Raw genomic sequence first — 15,712 nt, 5'->3', positions numbered from 1 at the left:
TCATGATGCGCACACACCGCGCATCATGATGACGTCATTTCGGCTGTCAATCAACTTTGAACTTCCGATTCCGATGCCGATGCCCGATATTGAAAAAATATCGGAAGTCGGTATCGGAATTCCGATACAGCAAGTATCGGCCGATACCCGATACTTGCGGTATCGGAATGCTCAACACTAGTTATGTATAATAACATTGCACATTTTAGCTGACTCGGCTGCCTCTAATAATACAATACATTCACTGCCTGAGAATATATTTTATGTGGTTCAACAGATGGAAATTGCATTTCCTATTTTAATCAGTCTGGAAACGTAACTGGAAAACCCAAGCAATAGTAAGGATTATGTCATGTAGTCCGGTCCCTCGGCTAAATAAGCCATCCACAGCTAGTAAGGAGAGTGGAACGATCGCATGCTAGGCATCATCTATAGAAAATCCCCATAGCTTTTCACCTATCCATCTGCTCAGAGCCTGTATACTCTGCCAATGTCACTTTGGTCTGTAGATGTTGTACAGATGTAGCTGTCCTGAGTTTAAGAGCGTTGCACAATTTTTTATGATCCGAGGGCCACATTCTCGTACTAAGGCGCTCCCTGGGGCCACAATACAACTTCTGAAACTTTTGTAGATATGTGCTATAAATGTCTGATAGGTGCAGGTTCCACTTTTAGACCTTCCCCTAGGACTTGGGGTAACCTTCTTCCCCAATCAGAAGTCAGAGAGATCATGCAAGTATGTGGTTTTCTTCAGTTAAGATCATACAGTAATAGTCTAGCATTTCCCACCTCCCATAAACTGCAATGGAGAGATGAGCACACAACGATGACCACCACTTGCTCAGTTTCACTTTCTGCTTCTGTCCAGGCATCACTCCTCTTTTCTCTGAGATAGAAACGATATGTGAGCAGCTACACACAGACAAGTCTTTATATGTCCAAATAGTGAAAGGATATCGGTCACCAGGTTTTATCCTCACCTAATCTCAGAGCAGCATAATGTGAAGACAGAGACCCTGATTCCGGCAATGTGTCACTTACTGGACTATTTGCTGTAATTTTGATAGAATTACTATTCTATCAGCAGGAGTTTATCACTAGGACTAGTGAACCTGCTGTCATGTATTTCTTCATATTCATGAGCTCTGTATAACGCCCCCACCATCACTGACTGGCAGCTTTCCGTGTACTGTGCATAGACAGAAAGATGCCAATAGGTGGTGTGGGTGGGGTTATACAGAGCTCAGCATTAGAGAACTGTTAGATCTACAGCCAATGAAACAGTGATCTTATCAAAGCTACAGCAAGCAGCCCAGTAAGTGATGCATTTGTGGAATCAGGGTCTCTACTCCTACATTATGCTGCTCTCAGATGGGGTAGCAAAACCTGCTGACAGATTTCCTTTCTGTCAATAGACAGAATACTGCCATGGACGGCACAAATCAGAGCTTGGTTGTGTGACTGCACCCTGGTATCTCTTGTCTGTCCTTGGTTGACTTCCCTGCACCCCACTTCAGGTGACTGACGGGTCTCTCCCATGTGTTTATGTTGATCACCTGGAACAGGGCTAGGAGAAGCCACCTGGGGCCATACTTGTCTTGTCTTTTCCTATAGTCCCCTGCTGGATTATCAAACAATGTTTTATCTGATTTGTGGATGTATTTCAGAACAAGAGATATCGGGCTGTAAACATGCAACCAGGATGTGATTCATTCTGCCAGTGGTTCAGGCAACAGGAATCTAGTGACAGGTCCCCTTTAAGGGCAGCATAGAATGGCACAGCAGGCAGCGTTTGGCTCCCATGCCGCAGGGTATGACACCCTAGTTTAACTCTAACGACAGTATTTAAAGAGGGCATGTAACTTGGCAATAATATGTAATTACTTTATCTGGTCTAAATCCCGATGTTCTCCTGAACCTTTTAATTTTGTTCCTGAGCCTCTCCACTCCTTAGATATGACCCTTTCTATCTTTCATGTAAATGTAGTCCTTTTAGCCAAGTGGGTGGATCCTAATGAAGATGTCCGCAGAGAAGAGTTGAGAATCCTGCCCCCCTTGTCTAACAATACTTGTAATTAGTGACAAGGAAGAGAGAGACCATAGAATTGGAGAGGTGAAGAAACAAAAAACAAACAATGCCAGATTCAGGAAAGTGGCATTAATAGATTCAATATATGTATTTCTTAACATAGATTTTGTTAAGAAATACGGTACATATATTTGGCAACTGACAGTTTTCGCTAACACTTTGAGTTTAAATAACAGAATAGGTTGGATCTGCTGCCTTAGAGAAGACCAAGCAAATAACCTGTGGACACAAAATGATTTTGAGAAAATTAATAGTTTAAATGGGTATTCCAATCTCCAATATCCTATCCCAGTGTGTAGTAGGTGTAATAATAATATTATCAAATACAGCCAATAAGAAATGTAGTATAGTTTTTGTGATTCGCTATGTCTCTTTCCTCATGTGCAGGTATTGCAGGACCTTAGGAATTCATGGTAAGGGCAACTAGCAAATAGATAACTATCTGTCACTTCATAAGTGAATGAAACCATGGATACCTAAGGTCCTGCAATGCCTATATAGATGTTGCTCCTTTAATTATCCGTGGGCTTGATGTCAAGTGACAAGTGTCAAGTGACATCAACCCACCAAATATGAACCCCACTTGCGACCGCTACAGGGCAAGTGGGAAAAGCTGGGCAAAGTGCCAGAATTGCCTCATCTTATAGATGCGCCTTTTCTGAACGGTTGCGAGCTGCTATTTTTAGGCTGGGGGGCCAATATCCATGGCCCCTTACCAGACAGACAATACAAGCCTCCAGCTGTCTGCTTTAGCAAGGCTGGTTGTCAAAAATGAGGGGGAGCCCACGTTGTTTCTATTCTTGATAACCAGTCTTGCTGAAGCTGAAAGCTGAGGGTTGCAGACCCCAGCTGTGAGTTTTGCCTACCTGGTTATCAAAGAAACGGGAGAACCCATGCATTTTTTTAAAATTATTTACAGCACAGGAGCCAGCTGATGAACACTCCCATCAGCCGACAGCTGCTATCACTGTTAATAGCAGCAGCAGGTGTCAGCTGATAGGAGAGGTAGTCACATCAGCTGACAGCAGTGACTGGAGATGAAGGTTATTCTTACGATCACAGCTGTGGGCTCACGCTGTCTGTTGAATTCACCACTGATCAGAAGCGGTGTTTGCTGCGTTGTCATGCACATAGCAGAATGAAAAATACCCGGCGTTTGGGTAGCCGAACCTGAACAGTAACACGGACTTCCTGGTGAAGTCTGTGTTTGGTGTCCATGCCCGAACAGTAGGTGTTCGTTATGGACGCCGAACTTTACTGTTCGGGTTCACCCATCTCTAGTCACTAGTCCTCGGCTAATAGGAAAACAAGGCCCCCATACCTATAAAGTAAGGGCCCTTCCATACAAGTTAGATGTATAGTTTTCATACATCTAATGTGTGTGGCCAATGTAAGAGTCCACTATTTGTCCAAGCCAAGACTTTAAAATTTCTTAAGGTCTTGAGAACCAGAAGCTTTTTAGATGCTGTTTAACCCTTTTCAATGTTCTTATATTCAAACCTATTACCAAATAGTTACTCACCTAATGTTTGCCTAATATTTGTGTTTTTTTTACGGTCAGGATGAATACCAAACAGGTGTAAAGTTATATGACCAGGAGCAATACGAACAAGCTATTGATCACTTTGAAGAGGCCCTGAAAGGCTATTACCGGTCTGATGTCGAATGCAGAGCAATGTGTGGGGGACCACAAAAATTTGATGAATATGAGTATGTGGACTACAGTGCAACACTATATGAAGGAATTGCAGGTAACTGTGGCATGTAACAGATTAATACATGTACAAGGAGCCGCGGAGGCAATCAGGTGGCATATATTATACTGAGGGTGCAATTTTGTACTGGATTTGAAAATGTATCCTGAAAACTTACAGGGGACTTGTGCAGGCCTGGCGTGTATGATGGGCCATCCTCTTAATTAAAATCGCACTCTAGCACCATTCCTGCTGGGTGTGCGCCATACCTACCAATACTTGGCTAGTAATGGGTTCCGATGCCCCCAAAATGCCATATTAGATTAATACAAATTGAGTAGTTAAAGTACGGTATGTTCTTTCATATAAAAGTCAGAAAGCTGGATATTACTGTATATACAGATGGAATACTTGGCTAAGAAAGGGGAGCCATGCCAACTGTTTGTACAACATACAAGCGATAACGGCAAAACAAAAAATTGAACTGAACTTAAAGCTGGCATACATGCAAAGTGTAAGAGCACATTCACACTGTGGTCTTTTCAGAGACAACCCCACCCCAAAAAAAGAGAATATTCCCTACAACTAGTAAATTAGTAAATGATTAATTGCTTTCTATGTAGAGGACAAGAGTTTCTTTAGAGTCCTGCACAGAACAAAACGTTAAATGTAAAAATAAAGACAAGTATAGTACATGTAGTACGGCACTGCACAGAGGCGCTGCCGGCCAATCAGTGCATGTCTTACAGTAAGGGTTTTACTAGTGAGATGACTGAAATGATGGATTGGTTGGATCTCCCAGTCAATCACAAGTGCCATAGATCTGTACTGTTGTATGAAATGTGCGCTCTAGTTATAGTCACCCAGGAAAAATTATTCTATGTTGGGATACTGTTGAGTTTTTAACTTGGGGTCCATTGTAACTTTTACAACCACTGTACATACACATAAGAAAGGAAACAAATCAACAGATAGATAGAGATAGTTTTGAAAAGGGGGTTATTTATTAACCATGGACTGCAAACAATTAAACCAATGCTAAACAAATCACATTCTCCATCTGTTGTATAAGGTTTGTGTTTTTCGAATTTTGAGCAGCTCTGCTTATTGGGAGTCTGGACGTCATCCAGAAAACAGTTTGGCTTCATGGTATTTTCCATAATCTCAACTTGTTGAGTAAATGTTTACAAGTCTATGATCTAATGTGTATTTCTTCTGTGTCCTGATGTTGGCGTATAAATTGTGCACGTATTTCATATCTGTATATTTAAACATAATCTGTCATGGACAAGCAGGAGCAGAACATATCAGTTAGTAGTACATTCATGACTTCATTGCCAAATGAATATCCAAGTATGTGTTGAATTCTTAATGTCAACAGTCAGATTTACCTCTGAGTACAATAACCAGATAAATCATTAAGTACTAACACATTGCACTGGAGCTCTGTGGTCTGGAATGAGCGTTAGAAACTGGCCTTGTGTCATCATGGGTTTTGTTGGCTAGTAATTGTACAATTGAAGGCCTCAGTTAGGCCGGGTTTACACCAGCGGACATGCAACATTAAATGACCACCAATTAGTTACTTTACTGATCAGCAGGTGTTTATCAATCTGTTTGGACAGGCAGACTGCATTACCTATGAGCAAAGAACGATCAGTAATAGCTGCTATTATCTTTGGCAGTACAGGTCCTGTTTACTACACAGGATGATATGTTGCTGAGAACATTGATTTTCAGGCTTGTCTAAAAAACATTACACTCGACAAACAAGAGTCTTTTTTGTTTGTCAGGTGATCGTCGGCCTGTATATACTGCCCAGTTATTAGCAAACAAGCGTTTCTTGGAACACTTGTTCAGATTTCTCAGGAAACCTTTAGGGGTACTTCACACTAAGCGAGATCGCTAGCGAGATCGCTGATGCATCACCGATTTTGTGACGCATCAGAGATCTCGCCAGCGATGTCTCGCTGTGTGTTGCACGCATCAGCGGCGGACCCCCCCCGGGTACCGCTGATCGTGCAGGAATGTCCTGAGCCATATTTTGATCGTTGGTCTCCCGCTCGCCAGCACACATCGCTGCGTGAGGCAGTGGGAGACCAACGATCAGCGAGCTCTCGGCGCTGTAAGCAGACGCTGGGAGCTGGTATCCAAGCTAAATAGCGGGTAACTAAGCGCGCATGGCTTAGTTACCCGCTGTGTACCCTGGATACCAGCGTGCTCGCTCTGGGAGCTGGTATCCATGCTTATTTACCCACTGTTTACCTTGGATACTAAGCCACTCGCGCTCTTAGATACCCGCTGTTTACTTTGGATACCAGCATCCTCGCTGGTCCTGATCGCTGGTAAGTCTGCCTATTTGAGAGCTCACCAGCGATCCTGACCAGGTCATATCATTGTTGGGATCGCTGGTGCGTCGTTTAGTGTAACGGGACCCTTAGTTTCCTTTCACAGTCAACATTTTCTATGTGGTGCCATACTACAAAGTACTCCCACAAATGTGGGCCATTGATTGCAAACAAGATTTGTTATTTTACACGCTCAAAAATGTAATTTTCCTAACAAATTCATTCAAGACCATATTGCAAAACTGAGTACACCCCAGTGAAAAATCTTAGGAGCAAAGCTACAGACTGCAAAATTAGACTATAACATTCTAATTAACATGAATTTAACCAAAAGTAAGTCTAATTATTCTTTAAACAGCTAACCAGCAGACAGTTGACTATAAAAGGCCTTTCTTAACAAAAAAAATAAAACCCTTCCCGTTTTATACTGTCAGCAATGGCACCAGATGGAAGAGAAATGTCACAAGACCTGAAAAAATAATATAATTTCTTTACAGAAGAAAGGTGAGGGCTACAAGAAGATTGGCACAGCCTTAATTATCAAGCAGAATACTGTAGCACTGAAACCATCTTACATCCAGGCTGACCACAGAAGTTAGCTTCCAAACAGGAGAGTGTCTTCTGATGAAAATGAAGAAAATTGACTCTCAGGTTCGTTGCAGTTAGCTGAAGAAGAAAGAAACTGAGGTGAATGTTTCCCGTAACACAATATGGTAAACACTGCTAAAGAATGGCATGCATTGGAAGTCTGAGGGAAAAAAAAATTGATCCAGCTTGAGACGGAGGCGGCTGCAATTTTACAAAGCTTTATTGGACAACTTAAAAATATGTTGGTTCTTTAAAAATCTCTTATAGCAAGCACCAAGCACACCAGTGAGGAGGATCAACGCGTTTCAGCTAAAAAAAAGTCTTAGTCGTGACCTATTGGAAGTCTCTCCTAAAGCTACACGCTAAAAAGCCTGCCTACTATTTGCCAGGGCCCATGCTGAAAAATATGATGAAAACCAGGACTCTATACTTTGGAGTGATGAGATCATGATAAATGTTTTTGGAAGTGCTGACGTCAAAACGTTGTGACATCGCTAAGGTGAGGAATACAAGGAAAAATGTATGATGTGGGGCTGTATGAGTTCTGCTGGTGTTGGGGAGCTACATGTCATTGATGGGATCATGAATTCACAGATGTACTGCTCTATAGTGAAAGAGAAGATGCTTCCATCACTCTGTGCCTTGGTAGACATGCAATTTTCCAATTTACCAACATGACAATGATCCAAAACACACATCTAAGGCCGCTGTTCCATTTCTGAAGAACAGGGTGAATGTGATTCAGTGGCCAAGTGTGTCTCCTGATCTCAACGTAATTGAAAATCTATGGTGAATTCTGGACAGACAAGGTGAGCATCACTCTCCATCCAGCATCCATGCTCTAAAAGGACTGTTCCTGAAGAATGAGAAAAGATATATGTTGCAGTATGTCATCAACCTCTTCATTCCATGCCTAGAAGACTTGGTGCTGTCCTTAAAAATCATGAAGGTCATACAAAATACTAAATGTGGTAGTTTTTCATGTGAGTATATTTATTTTTGCTTCGTCTAATTTGAGTAAACCCTCTAGAATTATTTTATGAGGAATGCAAGCAATGGCCATAACAGACATGTCAGTAGAGCAGACATGTCCTCTGTAAGTACAGACATTATGTCTCTAGACACTTAGGTAATGATCATTACACAGAGCTATTGGGAAACCCCTTTTTAAGCATCCTGCTTTTGTCTGGCTGCTGTCATTGCAGCAATCGGGAAGATTTTTTTTGCAGTCCAGAAAAAAAAGTAATTATTGTTTAGTCAGTTCAAAGCAATGTGTAACTTTAGACAGGTGGTCACCAACCATGAGCAGCCTCATATATAGACTTTTTTTCCCAGCAATAAAATTCCCATCTTGATCATTTATGATTTATTATTGGGGATAATGTTTAAACATGACGGTAGCTTATATATTAAGATGCGGTTACATCCTATGTGCCATCATTCACAATGGAATATGTGTGTTTTCCATTTCCTTTTCTTCGAGTGCTCTCTACTATCCAGATGCCATTCATCTGTTTTTACCAGCTCAGTGGACAGCATAAATTTTCTTCTGAACAGGAGGAAGTCAGTATACATTTTGCTTTTCAGGCACATTACTGCCAGTGATAGATTTATGGACTCTTATCCCAAGTATTTCTCTGATGGCAATAAAAAACAGCCAAACATGTCTTGTCAACTGTAGAGACCATAAATGTTGCCTGAAGCACCAGAAATCCAGCTTTGCGTAGGAGTTTCCAATGCATGACTTCATCCTCATCTGCTCACGTGATGCCCAGTGTTACAACTACTTTATTCAGTAATTCTCCAAAATGTTTGGGACTGTGTAAAATCAGTGCTATAGTAACAAAGTACCTAACTAGATCCTTCTGTGGAACAAGAGCCAGATATAGTGATTCCCTTGGTAAAGTTTCTGTTTAGATAACATATTTCCATTGGCAGGCGCCATGATATTCCCCTTTGAAATTAATAAATCATCAAGAGGGAGCTTTTAGACAGAACTTTTAAAAAGCTTAAATGGAGTTGAAAATTATCTCATTACGCAAATAAGAACCAGTACTAATTCCTTTGCCCGCACAGCTTATCCTTTGTGTATTTCATGTCATCGGAGCGTTAGACTTGGTGCCGAGCCCACACACCACTAATCAAAACCTTTATTCCCATAAACTAAATTGTTCTTAAATGCAAGAAGCATAAAAATGTGGCTGCCACAAGCCAGCTGGCTGAAATGCGCTATTCGGTTTTCCCTCCAGGAGTCTGGATCCATGTATCATCCTCTGCTGTATACATTCAGAGATATTTATTCTGCATTTCAGCATTAGGCAGTTTTTTTTGGCAGTGAATGAAATCCTTTAGTGAATTCACTTAAATAAAGTTGAATCATTTGAGCTGATTGTTGGGATTTCCTGCCAGAAAAGAGAGTCTGTTTTATAGTTTTGAACATGCAAATATCAATAAATCTGTAATAATTTAGAATGACGTTTGCAGATAACTTAGCCGCGGGGCATTTACTGATTTCTTCTCAATTGTTCTACAGTATAATTTATGAAATGTTTCCTAGAAAATCTTAAGGCTTTTCTGAAAAGCAGAAATGATTTTCAGGGGAAACTTTTCCTATGCTGTCTGGCCCAGTGAATTCATTCCTATAATCAATTGACAGGAACAGATTTTTTTTTTTTTGTTTGAGCTCTCGTAAAGGATTGATGAGGAAGACAGCACCTCCTAAAGACGTTTTAGAATGTCTGAATAGACGTTTTAGAATGTCTGAATATTCTATTATTTTATATGTAATTAATAATGTGATAGACGTTTGATATAATTTGTTCCTTTTTTTGTGAATTGCTAAAGAGAAATGTAGTTTTTATTGAGCACATCAGCATTTGCAGACAATAGTTAAGAGGTCTTAGCACAGGGGAGGCGCTAAGGGTCCTTTCATACACCCGTTTTGCAGGGGGTTCGGATGTAAGGGCTGATGGAACCAATGAACGTGAGACAAAGCACAGGGTGAAAGCACCCTTAAGGCCCCGTCTCACATAGCGAGATCGCTAAAACGTCACTGATTTTGTGACGCAACAGCGATCTCGCTACGTGTGACACATAGCGGCAACCGGGCCCCCGCTGGATATCGCTGATCGTTTTCTAATGTCCTGGGCCATTTTTTCATCGTTGGTGTCCTGTAGGCCAGCACGCATCGCTGTGTTAAATGCCGACGAGCGACCTCGTTGACGAAGTAGAACTCAGGGATGCAGGCGTGAGTCGTCAGAAAAGCTGCTGTGTGACAAGGTACCAACGACCGCCGAGGTCGTTATTTGGATCGTCGTTGGATTGCTGCGTTGTTAAAGAGATCTGTCTGTTTGGCAGCTTACTAGCGATCATGTACAGACGCACCAGCGATCCTTACCAGGTCGTATCGTTGTCTCGATCGCTGGTGCGTCGTTATGTGAAACGGGACCTTTACTCTTAGTTAAGAGACCGTGGCTGTGAATTAAGAGTCAGTCAGAGAGTAGTAAGTAGTGTGAGTTAGGCTACACTGTGTATGCAAGACAGAGAATAGTCCTAATAGCAAGAAAGTACCTTTGATGATGAAGAGTATTTGACTAGATTGTCACAGCAAGGGGAGAAGGAGAACTCCGATTTCACAGAGTACAAAAAAAAAAACAGAAAGGAAGCTCGAAAAGCAGGATATGTAGTCTTGAGTCTAGCCAAGTACCGCCACTGTAAGTTAGTGGGGACACTGAGACAGTGAAGAAATTGGCATTGAGGCAAAGTGTAGGCTGAGTTCTGAAAGTTTCAGTGAAGATATATTTTCTTACCAGGTTGAGGCACTTAGGTACTGCACAATCTGCATAAAATCAGACCACAGTCGGCAGGAAAGTTACAGAATGAATGAAAGGACTAGATATAGTATGTCATGTAATTATATTGTATTCCTCAAATATTTTATTTCCTCAGGCCACTGAAAACGGTAAAGCCTGAACCTTTGTTCATGAAAGATGGTTTTATTAAGAATGGTGCCTGCTATCATCTTAATGAAGTATTACAGTAAAGAAACACTTATTTTGATGAAATGGAGATTCTCCATTTCTGAAGTATGCAAAGGTCCCCAAGTTTTATTTCAGATAGAAGAATGCAGTCACCAGAGAGAATGTTTGGAAGAGGGTGCATCAGACACACACACACACACAGTAGAAGAAAACTATTTTCACTTTTAGGAGTGGTCACTAATATGATCTTTGACTCATGTGACCCATATACTTTCTTTGTATTGGGTAGGTCACTTAATGATCAGCTGAGTGTTATGTCTCACCTTGTGCGGTGGATCCTCCAATCTCTTGGAAAATGAGTAGCTAGAATGCACAACTACATGAAATACTGTAGGTGGAACAGTATGTTCTGATTGGAAAACTAGGGGAAGTAGAGAATGGATGGCATCTTAAGAAGTCGACCAGTAGTAGAATTTTGTTGGTCAAAAGATGACTGTAGCAGAGCAACAAAGCCAAGTGATATTCAGTAGTTAAGCTGAGTAGGTTAGGCGATTCACTGTAGCGATATAGCACAGTCCAGTGCTGTAGCCAAGTTGAATAGGTCAGAAGATTCACTGTATAAATGTAGCATATAGGTCAGCAAATTAGCAGAGCAGGATACATCTGGATGTACACATAATATATCCGAGACTAGCAATACAATGAACAGCAAAAGGGTAATGTTTTGAACATTTGACTTTCAGGCTCCATATCTCATTATCCATTTCTGCGTTGATCGTGACACTACCATCATTTTATAGACAATCATCTTGACTATCTCATACATAAATTTGATTTGCACCTATTTAACATATGATTAGTTATGCAGATTCTTGTGATGTCACTGCATTGTTACTGTTTTGCTGCTGGTGGTGGAAAAATGTTATTCTTCCTGAATACTACAAAATACAATCTGTTCTCACATTCCCTAATAGCTCAGTGTGTTATTAAGGCTAGTTTCACATTTGCGCTTTATAGCGCAGTGACGGCCTGCACACGGCTGCCGCTAAGCCCCGCCCCCTGCCGGCTCCCTGCCCGCCCCATCCGGTCATCGCCGCCTACTAGCGCTCATGGGCGCTTGCGATCTGCGCACCCTATCTTTAGCATGTGGTGCGCAGATCGTGCGCTGGCTGTGCGCTATCAGGATTTTGCCGTGCGCTGCGCACTTTTGAAGGTGCGCCGTGCGCGCCGAAATGCAACATGCTGCGTTCGGCGCACACGGGCGCACCTTCAAAAGTGCGCAGCGCATGGCAAAATCCTGCTAGCGCACGGCCAACGCACGATCTGCAAGCGCCCATGTGCTCTAGTAGGCGGCGATGACCGGATGGGGCGGGCAGGGAGCCGGCAGGGGGCGGGGCTTAGCAGCAGCCGTGCGCAGGCCGTCGCTGCGCTATAAAGCGCAAATGTGAAACTAGCCTAAGTTGATTCCCAAGTGAAAAAGGTCATTGGTTCAATTTGAGGAGCAGTCATTAAGACGTTTTCCCAAGAAAAGAGAAACCGCATCATCCAACTCATTGATAGTGGTCTCTTTGCTTTGAAAATTGCCAAACTGCAACATGTGAGTGCCATGACAGTAGAAAGAATATGAAATGAAAACTAATATTTTATGTTGTTCCAATACACTCAAATGAAATAAGTATGTGTATAACAAACCATGTAAATGCAATAATTTTCTGGGAGAATTACTTCATTTTCTGGAACAATTTCAAGGGTGCCAACACTTTTGGCCATGACTGTAGCTCTGCACCCACTACTGATTAACCGCTTTTTACTAATGCACAGTGTACACAGAAAGCTGCAAGTCAGTGCTGTGGGTAGGGTTATACAGAGCATTAAGCAAAATGGTAGATCTGTAAGAGATAAAACAATAATTGTACAAAAAAATACAATGTCCTGCCCAGTTCTCTGCCCCTATGTTATTCTGCTCTCAGAATGGGCAGCAAATACATTGATTCCCTTTAAATGGCTATTAATTAATAGCTTAACTATTAAAAGGAACAGTCAGCCAACTTCTGTCACACAAAGTCTAGTCACGTGCCCACACCAGAAATACTGTAGTGTGTCAGGCTCAATTGGAAGGGGACCTGCAAGGACCTGGGATCAAGCATATAGCTCAAATGTTCCTACTATGCTTTGCTTTTTTTGTTTTCCTTTTTTCAACTTGGGGTATAATAAACAGCTGTATAGCCCTAAACTGTCAATCAGCAATGTTATAAGAGTATTCAGTTCACTAAAATAATTGAAAAGAGAATTGAAACCTAATATAGTGTAAAACATAAATGAAATAGAACCTGTTCATCCTGTTTTTGATGCCTTTTCCAGGTAACAAAAGTTCTACTGACCTAAACCTGCAGATGTTCGCAATCCAAAATTCTCAGGAATTTTGATTAGGATTTTGATTTGACTTTGAGCCAAGTGTTTGGAATCTCAGCTCAAGGTTTAATTCTTCCAATCTCCATTGTATGCATTTACATTGTGTTGTTTTACTTTGATTTGGTTCCCTGTTGATTTCCCACAAATATAATATGAAATCTGCTCTGTTTTCATTTTCTTAGAAATTGTTGATTGAATTCAGTCCTTGACATTCTTCGCATCAGGTACTGCACATATGAAATCACTCACCCATGTTGCTTGAGGTTCATCACGATTAGGTGCTCTTATCCTAATAAAAGGGCAATCCTGCAAGTTGTCTAATTGTACAGGATATGAAGTGCACAGTTTCATTACTCCTTGTTGAGGAATAACTGCAGGGCATCATTATTTTTGGGATTAAAGGATATTGACTACGGAAAAGAGCCTGTATATTTGTGAATGATAGTCCACCTAATTCCCTGTCTCAGTTCTGTCTGCAAAGTCATTATTTCTTGTACTTCAGTTAAGACAACATAAACGTGTTAAAACACAAGTAAAATACATTGATAATAAATTCAGTTTACTCAATTCTGAAGTTATTTTTAATGTAGTTTTCCTTTTTGTAGGCAATCACTAAACCCAAACAATTGTTATTAGATGCTATTGCTAACACCTCATGCATATGGTCATAATAAGCGTAATTGTATACAGAGCTGTAATAGAGCTCCTATTCAAATGCAATTGGCCGCTGTATAGACTCAACCCCTCAGTGTGCCTTAGGAGACAGTAATTGACAGCTCAGTCATCCAGTCTGGTGCATGGTGAGCTGTCTGTGTTTTTAATGACAAATCCACCATCCAATCTGAGACTGGGAGGTGCTGAACTCTTGCCAGATGCTCCCTTTTCCCTCGATTGCTTAACTGTTTAACTGAGCTGGTAGTTCTAGATAGCTTCTAGCTGTAGCTACATCTTTGTGGTTTGCTTGTCTAGTGCTTTGCATATTGAACCGCCTGACCTTGGACCTCATTCTGACCATCTGTTTGTCCAATCCTTTTGCTCTGATCAGCAATCCTCCCAGTAATTTGACCTACCTCAGACTGTTACCTGACTACGCCTTTGTCTATTCCCTTTGTTTATGACGTACCCTCCTGGCCTTTGAACTCAGACTCCCTGACTATTGGCTTGTCCGTTTGAAATGATTCGGTGTAACATTACGACTGGCCTATCCCTTTTTTTTTTGCCAGTATGGTTCTGTTCACATACTCTGACAAGATGGTGAATTTGGCACAGATGATGTAGGATCTGGATAAGGAATGCCAGAGTCTGGAATCATCACAGTGCCATTTGCAGGGTCAGATAATTAGTTTTATGAAAACTTCCTCTAGCCCTCCACTGCCATCAGTGGATGTGTTGTCATGACTATCTGATGTACATTTTCAGGAGAGAAAAAAAACAGTTTAGGGTGTTCAGGGAGAGCTGTAGATGATTTTTTATCCTGCATCCCTGGTCGTCAGGGGATGAATTCCAGCAGGTAGGAATAATTATGTCCTTACTGCAAGGGGGTCCTCTGACCTAGGCATCTTCCTTGTCCCCACAAGCCTTAGAACGGTTTTCTGTGGACGCCTTTTTAGACGCTTTAGGTCTGATTTATGATGAACCCCACAGGATACAGGTCACTGAGGCAAAGATCATGAACCTGGCACAGGGAAACCACACTACTGACGCCTACTGCAATGAGTTCCAGCAGTGGTCCACTGAAGTTCAGTGGAATGATGCACCTCTCAGGTGCTAGTTCCGTAAAAGTCTTTACAAGACTCTTAAGGATGCTCTGGTTCTTCATGACCCTTGTTCTCTGGTGGAGGCCATGACCCAGGCCATATTATTGGACCGCAGAATATGCAAGAGATGTGGTAAACAGCAGGCTGCCCATTATACTTCCCCAAAGAAGATCCATGTACCACAGGTGAAGCCATTGGAAGTTAGAGTTGCCAGTCTTCATGTTGTGGAGAGCTTATGTAGACAAGAACTTAGACTCTCTGTACTGTGATCTCACTGGATATTGTTTCAAGAATTTCCCAACTCGTCCTCAGGCAACAAGCCGTCGGGAGAATGTCTGAGTCTTGTTGATAGCCCAGGAGGTCACCCAGATTCCCAGGTACCTTTTTTATTCCTTTGATAAAGTACTGATGAATACAGTGTTATCCTTCAAGGACCAAATGTTATCAGCATTGGTGTTCATTGACTGCAGGTCCACTGCTAACTTCATTGATTCGGGACTGGTTTAAAGTTAGGGTTAGGGACAGTTAGTTTTGAAAGACCCTTTCAAATTTTCACCATTGACAAGACACCATTCGCTCAGAATTGGGTCAAGAGGGTAGCAGTGGTTTTCACGCTCCAAGTGAGATCACTTCACTCTGAATCTATCTCTTGTTTTGGATAATTTACCTGCTGAGTTGGTACTGGAGCTTACATGGCTGCCTCTTCACAATCCTGTTATTCATTGGTGTCAAATGAATATTGTTAAATTGATCCCCAATTGTTACAAGAATGTCTAAAATTGGTACAAATATGCTTCGCTAGTCTGAAGGGTCTACCAGAGTATCCGAAGGACTTCAGAGATGT

At 41.6% G+C, this 15,712-nt stretch overlaps 1 protein-coding gene across 1 annotated transcript in view; it reads left to right on the top strand.

Moving 5' to 3' along the window:
- P3H2 (prolyl 3-hydroxylase 2) overlaps positions 1-15,712 on the top strand; it is a 315,781-nt gene that overhangs the window by 186,882 nt on the left and 113,187 nt on the right. The window contains exon 3 of the mRNA XM_073589425.1: positions 3,651-3,840. Within this exon, the coding sequence (XP_073445526.1) occupies positions 3,651-3,840 (190 nt within the window). The remainder of the gene's footprint in view (positions 1-3,650; positions 3,841-15,712) is intronic.

This window comes from Dendrobates tinctorius, unplaced genomic scaffold (assembly GCF_039654945.1).
Source record: "Dendrobates tinctorius isolate UK_male_01 unplaced genomic scaffold, ASM3965494v1 ptg000107l, whole genome shotgun sequence".
In the NCBI taxonomy this organism is placed as follows: Eukaryota; Metazoa; Chordata; class Amphibia; order Anura; family Dendrobatidae; genus Dendrobates; species Dendrobates tinctorius.
The sequence above is the reverse complement of the archived record's forward strand: the minus strand, read 5'-3'. Positions and strand labels throughout refer to the sequence as shown.